The 12941-nt window shown below is 41.6% G+C and overlaps 1 protein-coding gene across 1 annotated transcript in view; it reads left to right on the forward strand.

Annotated features, from left to right (window-relative positions):
- DNAJB14 (DnaJ heat shock protein family (Hsp40) member B14) overlaps positions 1 to 12941 on the forward strand; it is a 49143-nt gene that overhangs the window by 10706 nt on the left and 25496 nt on the right. The window contains exon 3 of the mRNA XM_019525877.1: positions 8887 to 9063. Within this exon, the coding sequence (XP_019381422.1) occupies positions 8887 to 9063 (177 nt within the window). The remainder of the gene's footprint in view (positions 1 to 8886; positions 9064 to 12941) is intronic.

A 12941-nucleotide genomic window follows, 5' to 3' on the forward strand; every position in this document is an offset into this window, starting at 1 on the left:
TCCCCCCCGGCGCTGCGGTGCACGGGAGCCGGGGCAGGTCCTGCCGGGCCTCGGGTTGCTCCCGCGCCTTCGCGGCTCTCGGGCCTGCGGGGCGAGAAGGCAGCTCTGGGGAAGTCGCGGCGCGGCTCCGGCCTCACGGGGCGGGTCCGTTAGGCTGTGTGCGGTGTCGCCGGGCGTAGGATAACTGATTACTGTGTTTGTACCATTGCTTCAACCCTCCTCCCTGTGCGGTCAGCAAGAGTCAAAGCGTTCAAAAGAGAGGCGCACTGATAAAGGTTTCTTTGGGCCCATAACGGTGGCTAATTATCAGCCGTTCTTATCCGCCGATATGCAACCTGGAGAGCAACCTCTGGCCGGTAAGTGTGGGGGGAGGTGGGGGCGCAGACTGGGGCCCCCCATGGTGATGGAGGGAGTGGGGGCAGGAGCAGGAGCTTCCCAGCCAGGGAGGGGCACAGAACAGCTGTGCGCAGGGAGGGAGGCATGTCCTCACGGCTGCGCACAACCGTGAGGTGGCATGAGGGACATGTGCCCCCTGGATTTGTGCACAGGGTGAGGGGCAGGCTGGTATAAGCTCGGCCAGCGGATGCACCAGCCTCTTCCTGAGGGGGGGCAGGGGGCTGGGCCGGGGCTGCACTCCAGGCAGGTGGCAGCGGTGCTGGGAGGCAGGGCTATGGGGAATTTTAGGGTGGCTGTAGCTCACCGCATAGCGCCCCCTCCCAGCACCACTGCTGTCTGCCCCACCCCCAGCGCAGTCCCAGCCCAGCCCCCCTGCTAGGAAGAAGCTGGCGCAGCCCCTGGCCCCAAGCTCACAGCAGGCAGCTCACTCTCGCCCCACACAAATCTGGGGGGCACATGCCTCCCCAGGGTGTCTGTAGCAGTGAGGACCCACCCCCCACACAAACTGCCCGCAGCTGTCTTGCACCCTGCCTCTGCTCCAGCTGGGCAGCACCTGCCCCTGCTCTACTTCCTCCATCACCATGGGGGGCCTCAATCTGCCCCCACACACCCCTTCCCTCTCACAGACTTACAGGCTGGATGCTGCTCTCCAAGCTGTCAGGCTGCTTTCCTAGCCTCATATATGCTGCAGCTGCGCACATGCACACAGCATTTCTTGGTGACATTATCAGTTACACTGGCAAAAAAAGCCGATTGCTGTTAATGTCAATTTTCCTTCTATCGGTGATGATCTGTTATGGACCGATATATCAGTGCACCTCTAGTTCAAAATGTATGATAATTTTTGAGGCACCTAATAGATGCAGCAAATGCAAAACCCAAGTCACCCTCAGAGTTAACCAACTTCTTGGTTTGCTGTTAGCACTTTCCTATAGCTGCTTGCCTCAAAGAAATGTTTCATCTTTGATCACCCAGTTCGTACCCTCTCACTGGCAATGTAAAGTAAATAAGAAGACTTATTTGCGTATTTTTCAGTGTACAATAGTTCTCAGCAAATACGCTAATTTTGAACTTCCAATGCGATAATTTCTTTTTAAGACCTGGCAACACTGCGTGCCTGTGTAGTTGATTTACCCACCCCGACCCTGGAGCATGCTGCACTGTTTTGTGTCAGTCACCTCCTAAACACAAGCAGTGTGGTGTGGCCATGTCCCTGTGGTACCCTGTTCAGGGTAATTAACACAGTTGAGCAATGAGGCTGCAAAGACCACCTGCAGCACCATACAAAGTAGCTGTGCTTGCTTCTGGTTTAGGAGACAGCCTTTAGGGGAGCAGCACAGCAGGTCTTGAAGGCACTGCTGCCAGGCACAGTAAAGCTACTGTGTAGACATGGCCTTACTCATGCTGTGCCATGAAGTCTGTTCTAAACATTATTGCGTGCACTTGTTGAGTTGCTGAGTTGTTTCACTTAAACTCCTTTTATCTTATTTGGGGAATAGGGAACCCTTATTTTTAATGCATGTTATTGAAGCTATTTTCCCTACAGCATTAAAAATTGCAGCATAGAGTATTTCAAGTTAAAACTGCACTCTAGGGCAGTGCTTCAAAAATAACAAGCATGGAGTGCTAGCTTTACCATGCTTTTGCTTCTCCATAACCTGCCCGTTATATTTTGTGACTAAGCTGCATATCAAGGCTTTATAAAGTCAGTATGTTGTGTTGTGAGGGGGAGGGGGAGCTGGGGGTGGTCCCCCCATTACTCTAGATGGCTTCTTCTGAAAGACATAGATAGACATATTGAGGACCACTGGAAAGAGGAAAAATAATTGCTTCTTTAGCTTGGACTACAGGTCTAAACAGAGTTGATAGGTCACATATTTTACATGCCTGTCAAATAGCATGCACATCTGAAATACAAATAGCCTCGGGCCTGTGATACTACACAAAGCTTTCCATGGTTTAATTGGATTACCTCCATGAAAATACATGTAATCTATGGAAAGGTGTACGAGCCTGAAAGCCAGGTGACCATTTCAGTCTGAACTCTTCCTACTGACGAATGTTAGTAATTATGTAAGAGACAAGGATTTATTATGGTGATATCTTTTACTGAATCAACTGTATAGCTGAGATAGGGTTAGATAAGCTTTTAAATGCAAGACATTCTTCATCCAGTTATGTTTTATGACTTATGCCTCTTTCATACCGGACAGGCAAAGTCATTCCCTTGTTATACAAAAGAGATAGTCATGCAGTTAAAAAAGACCACTTTTGGGAATTCAGTTTAGGATTAATATGACAGATATCTATTTCATTCTCTTAGCCATTCTGCCTCTCAGAATTAAGATGACAAAACCTGTGCTTGAATGGAATGTCCCTTTAAAAAGGAAAGCAGAGTTACTGCTGCATAATCATCTTGGTAAAGTGTGTGTTTCACTGGAGGGAATGAATTGTTAATGAACATGCAGGTTTAAGATCATTTTTCTGTTCACCATGGAAATTGCCAAGTGTGTCATGCCATGAATGAGGCTGTGGGCTGTAGGAAAAGAGGATGTCTTATGGCTGTGACCTTTAATTTGTAACTCAGGAGAGTTGTATTCTTGCATTTAGGGTGAAGCTGCTGATACAAGCTGTTTAAATCAGAATTTTGGCAAGTAGCTATTAATTATGTGTTTCTTTCTTCACATATCTCACGTAAGATGGTGAGACCCCACAGTGTTTTTAAGTTGGTATTTAAATTAGGGACCATTGTAAATTTAAGATCTTAATCTGAGTTCCCTGCCTGTAAAATACGTCCTTAGCTCAGCAAAGTCAGGGTTTTTATTTTGAGGCCCTCAGCTGTTCTCTGGTAAGTGCAATTGAAAAACTGGTGAGGCAACCAAAAAAAATTCTGTATGCGGAGCAGGGCTTGGTTTGTGTGCAATAAGTAAGGGATGGAGTCACACATTGAATAATAAGAATAAAATGAAATAGAGAGCAGCTGTCTTATCTGAATATCATCTTCTGCAGTGAATGAGGTAGGGGTCCTGTGGGGAAAATTGGAAAAGATCATATAATTAAAGATTGTTTCGTAAGACATTCTTACACACAAGGAGGTAAAATGAAAGTTTCTTGATCAACCTTATTCCTCGTTCTCTCTAACCTGGGAGCTTAATTTCTGCCCCCACCCCCAACCCTCATCAGTTTTTTGTATGGAACACATTGTTTATATTTGGTACTTGCATATACTAGCCCATCGCAATGTTTAGACACTGGTGAGAGCCTTTGTTGAGGGTTCTTAATGGCTTGTTGTCCATCTGCACTACATTTTCTTGGAAAACAGAACCCCAGGTGCACCAGAGCTACTTCCTGAGTGGTAACAAAGATGGAATTGCTTGCAGACAGGTTTCAGAAGGTTGCAGCCACCATTTCTGAAATGGTACTGAATTTGCTGTTGGCTGTTGGGGGTCGGACTAGATGATCTGCTCAGGTCCCTTCCGACCCTAGAAACTATGAAACTATGTGAGCAACTAAACCGTTCAGCTCTGATTCAGCTGTGCCGTGTGCTGGCTCCCACTGTCAGCAAAGTTTAGTTTTGCTAGTGTGAACAAGGTTTCTGGGTGAAAATGCTGACTGCTCTGATGCTGTTCCACAAGTTTTGCTCAAGTGAAATATAAGATCATTGTTTATCAAGTGATTTCAGGTAATGACATCATGAAAATGGTGTTCCATATTTCCATCATTTATTTTTTTAGAAAATTATTTTAAAACTGGATTGTTAAATCTAAATATAAAATTGTGATTGTTCTTAAGAACCAGTTGACTAAATCATGACCCAGTGGGAAGTTCTAATTTCAAGTCTTTGCTAGGCATCTGTGTGGTATTAACAGTGGCGACGCATAGGGGGTGTATGCACAACCCCTGACAGCCAGTGCTCCCTGCTTAGGCAACGGGCAGGCGGGAGCTCTGGTGCTCCCCCCCCCCTCCCCCCCCGCACCCCATGAGCGCCAGCCAGGGAATTGGGGTGCTTCGGTCGGCGTGATTGGCTGCGGGGCCCCCCCCTCCCTGGTTGGTGAGATCAGCCACCCCTGGTTGCTGACTGGCTGCTGGGTGGGGGGGGTCACATGCCCCCCTGACTCAGGAGGCACCAGTGCCCATAGGTATTAATTTAATTGTCAAATAGTAAAAATCTAGATTTGACACACAAGAACCCGATACACTTACAGCTCTATTTGAAGTCAAAGAATGTGTCTCTTAGCAGAGCAGGACTCTAAGGTTGGTAGCTGACATGCACAGTGGGGATACTGATCTTCCCCCATAGTCTGTTTAGATCATTTTCAACTATATCTGGCACTATATCTTCATAGATTTTCAGAGTTCTTTGCAGAACTACAGTGTTCATTAGGCTGTTATATTGGTGCCAAATTGATGAAATCAAAATTATTTTCTTAACCAAAAGATTATTTGAAAGTGAATGCTGTCTTCACTGCATATTTAAAGCAAATACAGTGCAGTAGTATTTCATTCAGAAGCAAGGAACAGAAAAAATAATGGAAAAAATCTTGGTATCCTTTTGAAGAAAAGAAAATGAATTTTACCGGCTGATGCAACAACTGAATCCTTGTATGTCTCTTTAAATCCTTTTATGTCCTCTTGAATATCTGTACAGCAATGTCACAAATCATTTTTTAAAATTCCACTAGGGTTCCTGGTGAAGCTGAAGTCTTATTTTGAACATACAAACCATCTTTTATTTAAAGGAAATAACTTCCCCAAATACTTTGCGATTCTTTACCCCGCCTTTTTTAGTTTAAAATAGTAGGTTTTTGCCTTATTGTGTGCGCTAATGGCTTAAGTGATCTTTTGCAGTCTAATATAGGCCCGATTTAATTATGAAATTTCAAATTTGCTTTCTGTTTGTCCTTGAAAAAGAATAAACATTTGTATTGTTAATCTTGTCACCCTTAACCTACTAACATGCCTCATTTGTTACCTGGAGGGAAATTCTCAGTAAACGATGACTGAATGTTTCAAATAGTCATTAAGTCCTTAGCCTCTTTGGCCTTCTGCATATTGAACATTTTCATGCCGTACCATCCTACCACCATAGTAGCAGTGATACACCTCCACTGGTGGTAGTAGTCATGGGAGTGCTGATGCAGACAGGCTGGTGTTTTAATCAACTTGTCATGTAGACCTGCTCTTAGGTGTAGGTTACAAAAAATGCAAATTGCCAGTCTACACCAATATTACAACCATTGCTGCCCCTGGTGCTAGTGCAATGATGGGAAGTATTTAGATGCATGCTAGTGCAGAGACAACCTGGAAATTATCAGTTTGCTTCTCTTTGTAAGCACCTGTGCAGTAGGAACCTGATCATGTCCATTATTAAATACTATATAGGCCATGAAATAGAAACTGAATAGCTACAATTTTTTGTTCTTACTAACTTGGGACAAATAAAACTAGTGATGCTACAGCTTAAAGGTGCTGTCATCCCTTATAATTCCTGTTTTTACATTTACAGAACAAATGAAGGGTAAATCTGAAGTCATTGAATGATCTCTATTTGATTCATTGTGAGAAGAAACTCTTGTCTGTATTGTCAGTTTTCATCCATAAACAGTATAGCTGTTTTATTTTTGGGGATTTTTATTTAACATTGAATATGAAACCTGATCATTTACAAGGAAAATCATAAAATCTTTGAAAACCTTGACATTCAGACTTTGTTAGCTACTTGCTTATTTCTGATGCATAGCTAAGTTCATAAAAGGGCTAAACTATGTCATACCGTTCCTACCCCTGGCTCCCTGGGTTCAAACTTAAACACTTTGATTTTAACTTCACAGTGGATTGGGAAGTCTCTAAGCATTTACACCTTTCCAACCTGGAGGTGGCAACAGCATAACAACTTGTCTATCTGCTACCATCATAGTGTCTAATCACTAATGCATTTTATTTTTTCTGCTTTTGTCAAATTGGGAACTATTAGTTCCATTTTTTATAAATACAGAAATGGAAACAAAGGGTTAATTCTGATTTGTCTTGGGTCAAGTTGGAAGTTGGGTCAAAGGAGAAATGGAAGTCATATCCCTTGGGTTCTAGATCATCATCTATAAGAGGACAGCATGAGTCCTTTATCTCTCAAATGGATATACTAATGGAATATTAAAAGTTGCCTCTGGAAGGTGTTAAAAGGCCTTCTGCCTCTCCTGTCTGGGAACCTAGATTTACAAAGATCTCATTAATGCCTACTGTTTAAATAAAGGTTAGAAGTACCTCCTTAATAGCAGGAATTTTTATAACCATGTCATTCCCTTGGCCACCAGCCCACCTGCATTTTATTAAGATTGAGCTGAAGTGAGCCAGCTGAACTTAAATGAAAGCAAAGAGACAGCAGACTCATTTCAGGGAAAGAAAGGGTTGAATATCAACTGAGTCCTGTCTCAGTCTTTCCAGCAGTGTCACATATAGCATAAAAGAACATATGCTTAATGTAGATGAATGCCTGGATTTGGGGGGCAGCTTCAGTTATAGGCCATAGGCCTATTCCCTTTTTATTTCACTTGGTCTTTGTGTCATCATGACCTGCAAAGATAATGGGCAGAGGAAGTGCACCTCAGAGCCAAGGGCTTTTTTTTCTAAAGGTACTTTAGGTACATTCTGTGCTTTTTTTTCCCCCAATTGCTATAATAAACTGTTAGCTAAAGAGTGTTCTTCCTTATGCTGTTGGCCTACTCCCACAGGAATTGGGGGGGGGAGAAAATCTTAACTTGGTTTGTCATGATTATAGCTTCATATTTTGTATTAATGAGCTACACAATCCCTAGTTTAGGTGCAGTATTTAGAATCTAATATTAGCATGGTTCTTTTTTGATGCTTCTAAAGATGCAGTGAATTGTTGGAAACTATGCTTAAATTGCACCTTGCCAAGGTTATTCTTGATTCCAGTGTTTATTTCTACAAACGTCCTTACATTTTTCAGTAGGAGTTTGACTGTTAAGTAGATAAGCAAACCCCAAAGTTAAATGGAGATCATCAGGATTTCTGTTTCCTCCGCTGGAAAGTATAACAATATTTATAAATGCTGTAAGGTATAAGCCAAGTATCTTAGCTACTGTAAAGGAGATAGGCCATGAACATCTCTCCTTTGCCCTGTGGCTGACTTATGGTCTCCTGTCTTGCTGGTACAAAAGAGCTCAAAAGTCCAAAATAGAATAGTCATCCAGTGGCATAGAGTGAACTGCCTACTGTTCATAGAAAGGGACACAATTGTTTAATTTCACTGCTGTCCTGAGTGTTCCAAAGTACAGCAAAGAAATTGATAGAAATCTTGTTTGTTTCCATCTACTGTGGTATATCAGAGCTCTAATCAGCAGCAATAACATCTGCAGATGAGAGTGCAATGCCCTGCCTATACTTTGCATTCAGCAACTTACCTTAGCCATAAATGTTCGGGGTGGGGGGTTTAAAAAGAAAAACTTTTGTCCTGCAGATGTTGCTGCCTTAAGACTCAGTCAGGCAAAGCCTCCTACTCCTCACTAGGAAGTAAGTGATCATTTACAAAGATGCAAGTGAATTGTTGGAAACTATGCTTAAATTGCACTGCAAGTGTTCCCTGACTTTGTAAATGAACTGTTGCCATCAATGCCAGTTAACGTCTATTTCAGAAAATAGCTATTGCTTTTCTTCCTGAGAATTATGGGAATCATTTGCATCGCTGTCAGAGTGCTGGGAATGTGATCTGCTTTTACATGTCATCACTGCAGTTCATGTTTTTTGCTCCATACTGTTATTCCTAAAACTTTAATCATCCTAGAAGATTGACTAGGACTGTGGCACACCAGGCTTCTTGAAAATACTACTCTTCACACCACTGTTATGATATGAGTCCTGTTATGATATGAGGCACTCTTGTCCCAAGTCTCAGCACTTTGCTGTAGATAGTATTGCCCACTTTGGGAGTATGAAACAAGGCCAGGAATTGAGTCTGAGACTTTATCAGTTCTGTTGCTCAGATGGTCTTGAATTGGGTCTCAAGACTAGATAATTTAGTACATGGTAGGTCTCAGTCTACTCTGGACCATTGAGGCTCTGCAAAGAGCTGGCTTCTGGGGCTTATTCTGGCATTTAGGCTTTTTACTGCATGAAAGTAGCTGATTCCTTGTGCAAGCAGCTGTAGGCTGAGAAGAGCTGTCCTAGTGTCTCTCTATTAATAAGAGAGAGACAGAATAAAGAATGATTATTAGACAAGCTACCACTCTTTAAATATTCCCCTATTGTTGTTCTCCATGGTGGGGAAGGGTAGGAAGGAACTGCTATCAGTGCTTCCAGAGCGTTCATTTGTGAGTTGGAAGGAAGGTGGTACCTGGTGATGGTTAACCAAAGGGGATTCTTCTTCCCTCTCCACCTGCCCCCAACATGGCTTTTATCATGAAAAAGTGCAAGAACTCTGTATCTTCCATCAACCGTGTCTACTTACTACTATGATCAATTTTTGTCTTTTACAGTTTTGTTGGATGCCATCATGAAAAATGGAAGTACTGCTGGGGGTGGTCCCTATTGCCAAAAACCAGCCGGTGGCAACGATCAAAGTAAGCCTGCTAACACAAAGGACAGCAGTGCATCTGGTGCATGTGAAAGTGGTAAAGGCTACAACAAAGAACAAGTGGAAGGAGTACTCAGGTATGAGTTTACCTAAGTAAATTGCTGGCTTTTATTTTGTACATTTGTTTCCAAATATAGCTTCTAAAGGAGAATTGCCAAGTTCTAGATTAACCATAGAAAAAAAAAAGCTAGTTTGGTTTAATATGGTTTTCCCTTGTATAAGCATTATATCAATCTACATTGCAAATATTCCTGACAGTTAAATAGTCCAGGACAGTTACTGAGTAACTGTCATGGCAAAAGTCCTGAGGGAAATACTGCTTTTTTATTTTGAAGATAGTTATAGTTATCTGTCTATTGCATTCCAATCCCTGGACTTACAATCGTACTTAATAGGAGTGTACTGTAACTACAATACACTCCTATTAAGTACGATTGTAAGTCCAGGGATTGGAATGCAAGAAAAATATTAATATGCTTATAGATAACTTGATACAGGGTCTTAGATAAACTGGTTATTAAGCTGATCTCTTATTGGGGGTAGCTGTATCTGAGGAACCCCTACAACCAGAGTCTTTAGCTTGTACTGCAAGCTCTAGCCCTGGGCCTAATATGGAATCATAGGAACATAGAGCTGGAAGGGACTTCATGAAGTCATCTAGTCCAGCCCCCTGCTCAGAACAAGATTGTTACTGACTAAACCATCCCAGCCAAGTGTCTGTCTAACCGGCTCTTGAAAATGTCCAGGGATGGAGATTCTACAACTTCTCTAGGTAGCCTGTTCCAGTGCTTAACTGCTCTCATAGTCAGAAAGTTTTTCCTTGTATCCAGAAACAGCCTATGTATAATGAAGAGAAGGAAGAGTCTTTCTGGTGATATCTTTTATTGGCCCAACTGTATGGTGGGGAGGTGTTGAGTTTTCAGGCACAAAAATTGTTAGAAAGCTAGTCTAACATCTCCCAGTTATGTTGCTGTACCAATAAAAGATTGGTCCAGCACCAAATGAACCTTGCTTCTTGCATATTTCCTGGATAGTCATGGTTACAACAACACTCCAACCCCGCTGTCTATAAAACATGGCAGAGATTAACAGATATGCATAACATAGGTTCTCAGAAAGCTGCTGAATAAATACACTGGATGTTGCCAGCATTCACTGACTGTAGCCTGTTACCCACTGACTTTGACATTAGGCTGCCTGCAAACATTCTGACTTCCACCAGAGTGCTTGCAGCTAATTACTTTATTTAGTTCATAATCTTGATTCAGATGTAGATCCAAAGTTTACTCTAAGTAACATTTAACGTGTTGCTTCCCCCAAAGGGCCATCGGGTGTTGGACACCTAGCTGAATTAGTCCTGAGAGGATAATGTCAGTCTTAGGAGATTTGCATTTTGAGACATGCAGCAAAAAAATTATGAGCTGTAAATTTTTGACATGCTGTGATTTTAGAATATCAGTTACTGAAGAATTCCTACTTCCAACGGTGTAAAAGGTATATTACTTGGCTCTAGTTTGAAGCTCGATGAGGCACAGTAATTTTCTGAATGATCCACGTAATTAAACCTGTGGATCTTGGACCAGTTATTATGACCTGTGGTAATATAGATTGAATAGAGGTTCTTTGGAGCACAGGTGGTCCTTTTGTTCAGTGGGGCCCTTGTCCTGGACCAGATTAATTTATTATCTCATTAGTTTACAGAACATAAAATCTGCAGCTTAGGAGGAAAAAACTTTCCTTTCCTTCCTAAAGGGAATATACTTGATGCACTACAACTAAATGAAAAAATTAATTTCAGATAAACTCTGAATAAATTCAGTGACAATAAATGTGGGAGCAGGCAATTATAGTTCAAGTATAGCAAGATGGTGCTTATGTGGTGAGGATATGACAGATTATATGCATTATTACTCCAGTCAGACAACAAACTATTCCAATTAAATGAAATATCGCAGTATGGAAGTGGTATTCTTACTGGGTCCAACTTCTTTTCTCCAAAAACTGCTGCCACACCACAGGTGAATTGTTTCCACACCTTTGAATGTGTGATAAGGAAAAACAATTTGGGTAGAGGCAAGATTAATTTATAGTACCATTTCATATTTCATGTTGAGGTTTTTGTCTAGAATGTTATTAGTACATTTTATTTTACACTTCAAGTGGTTGGATAAATCCGTTAGTCTCTGATTTTCTCACTCCTTTCTATTTTGTCTTAGTGAAGTGGCAGATCCTCAATTTGTAAGCTATTCTCAGTTTTTGGGGGGGTTAGTCTTTGCATGAATTTTACTATACAGTTAAAACTTCTCATTTGAAATGTGGGATTGCTTCTTTCCCATGTTCTCATGTAGCCTTCTCTTCTGTCTCATTTAGTTATCGATAATTGAATAGGTAGTAAAGTACAGGGGATTTGTTTAATTTGTTTTCATTGGTACTGATTGGCCTCTAGAATTTATGACTTTATCTTGGAGGTTCCTGCAGCTGAACACCATGTATTAGAATTTCTGTAGTGATCAGACCATATGCATTTTACTTGTAATAACAATAGAGTTAAGAAACAGTATGGAGATGAGTCTGGGGAAGAACAACCCTACAAATGGTTTTAATGCAATGATTTTCATCAGTGTTACTCTAGTAATGTGAATAGATACAAATACAAACAAACACCTCGGTGCTGCGTGCTTAATTTCTTCCTTATACACAAGGGACGTTGATCACCAACAAGCTAACATAGCACTTCAGTAAAACATTGTGCGATCATATAAACAAGTTGCTCGATGGGGAGAAGTGTAAGATGCAGTATCTTTCCACTGATTGCATAAGTATTGAGCAATATTCTATGAACAATAAGAAATGTTGAAAAGAAAACTGCTACTTGTTCAGTACTATGCTAGAAAAGTCAAGCACTTGATCATTTGTGAACTGAAATATATCTGAACATAATGTTTTAATACATGCCTCTGTTACCTGCTGCTGGTGATCCTCTTGTTCAGAACTGGTGACAGTAGGCTGAAGGCCAAATGAGGGCTGATCAAACCAGCTTCTCCCTGCTTCACTATAATCCTTACCTCAAAACAGCTCTGTCATTGTTAACATAAAAATGTCATTACAATCAATTTACAGTTAGTAATTATCATAAAAAATGAATACAATGGGCAGAAAGTAGAAAGAGGCTTGATATCACAAGCTTGCATACGTACATACCCTGCAACTATAGGGAGGGAGAATCACATGAAAGTTTAGATATGTGCCTCACTAGTCCTATAGGAACAGCCAGGCAGGCCATTTGGAATCCATGTACTATTAGCAGTACGTAGATCACGGTTATTCTAAGCCACTTTAACTCAACTTAAAAAAAAAAACCTTTTAAAGAGGAATCAGTTGTCATTCAAGTGTTAATCCTTCTTTTCTTTTATGCCATTGGGCATGTATGGTTAGCTGTCTACTCATACCACAAAAGAATCTACCACGCATAGAAATGATATTACATTTTATGTTGGCTTCTTGCAAAGGAATTGAAAATGTGTGAATTAAAAATACATATGGTATTCCATGTCTTAAGTTTTTATTATAATAACTGACCAATTAGCTGTCATGAACAACAGAGCATTTCAGGGAGAGCTTACATGCCCCCCACCCACTCACCCTTTGGGGTTGGCCATGTAAACCGGGGTGAGCAATTATTTTGGGCGGAGGGCCACTTACTGAGTTTTTGGCAAGCTTTTGAAGGCTGCATGGGTAGCTCTGCCCTTTGGCAAGTGCCCCACCCCCCCCGATTGCCATCGTGTAACCAGAAGTCCTGCCCCCTAACCTTTGCCACCATAAAGCTGTCCTCTTGCCCCCAGAAGTACTCGTTTCAGCAGGGGGTTGTGCCTTCTTGGACCGAGAAAAATACCAAATCATACTCTCAAAAGGAAACGTGTACAGCATTCATTAATTTGATTTCAAAAAAGATTTT

Source organism: Gavialis gangeticus, unplaced genomic scaffold (genome assembly GCF_001723915.1).
Source record: "Gavialis gangeticus isolate Ggan-Ray unplaced genomic scaffold, GavGan_comp1, whole genome shotgun sequence".
In the NCBI taxonomy this organism is placed as follows: domain Eukaryota; kingdom Metazoa; phylum Chordata; order Crocodylia; family Gavialidae; genus Gavialis; species Gavialis gangeticus.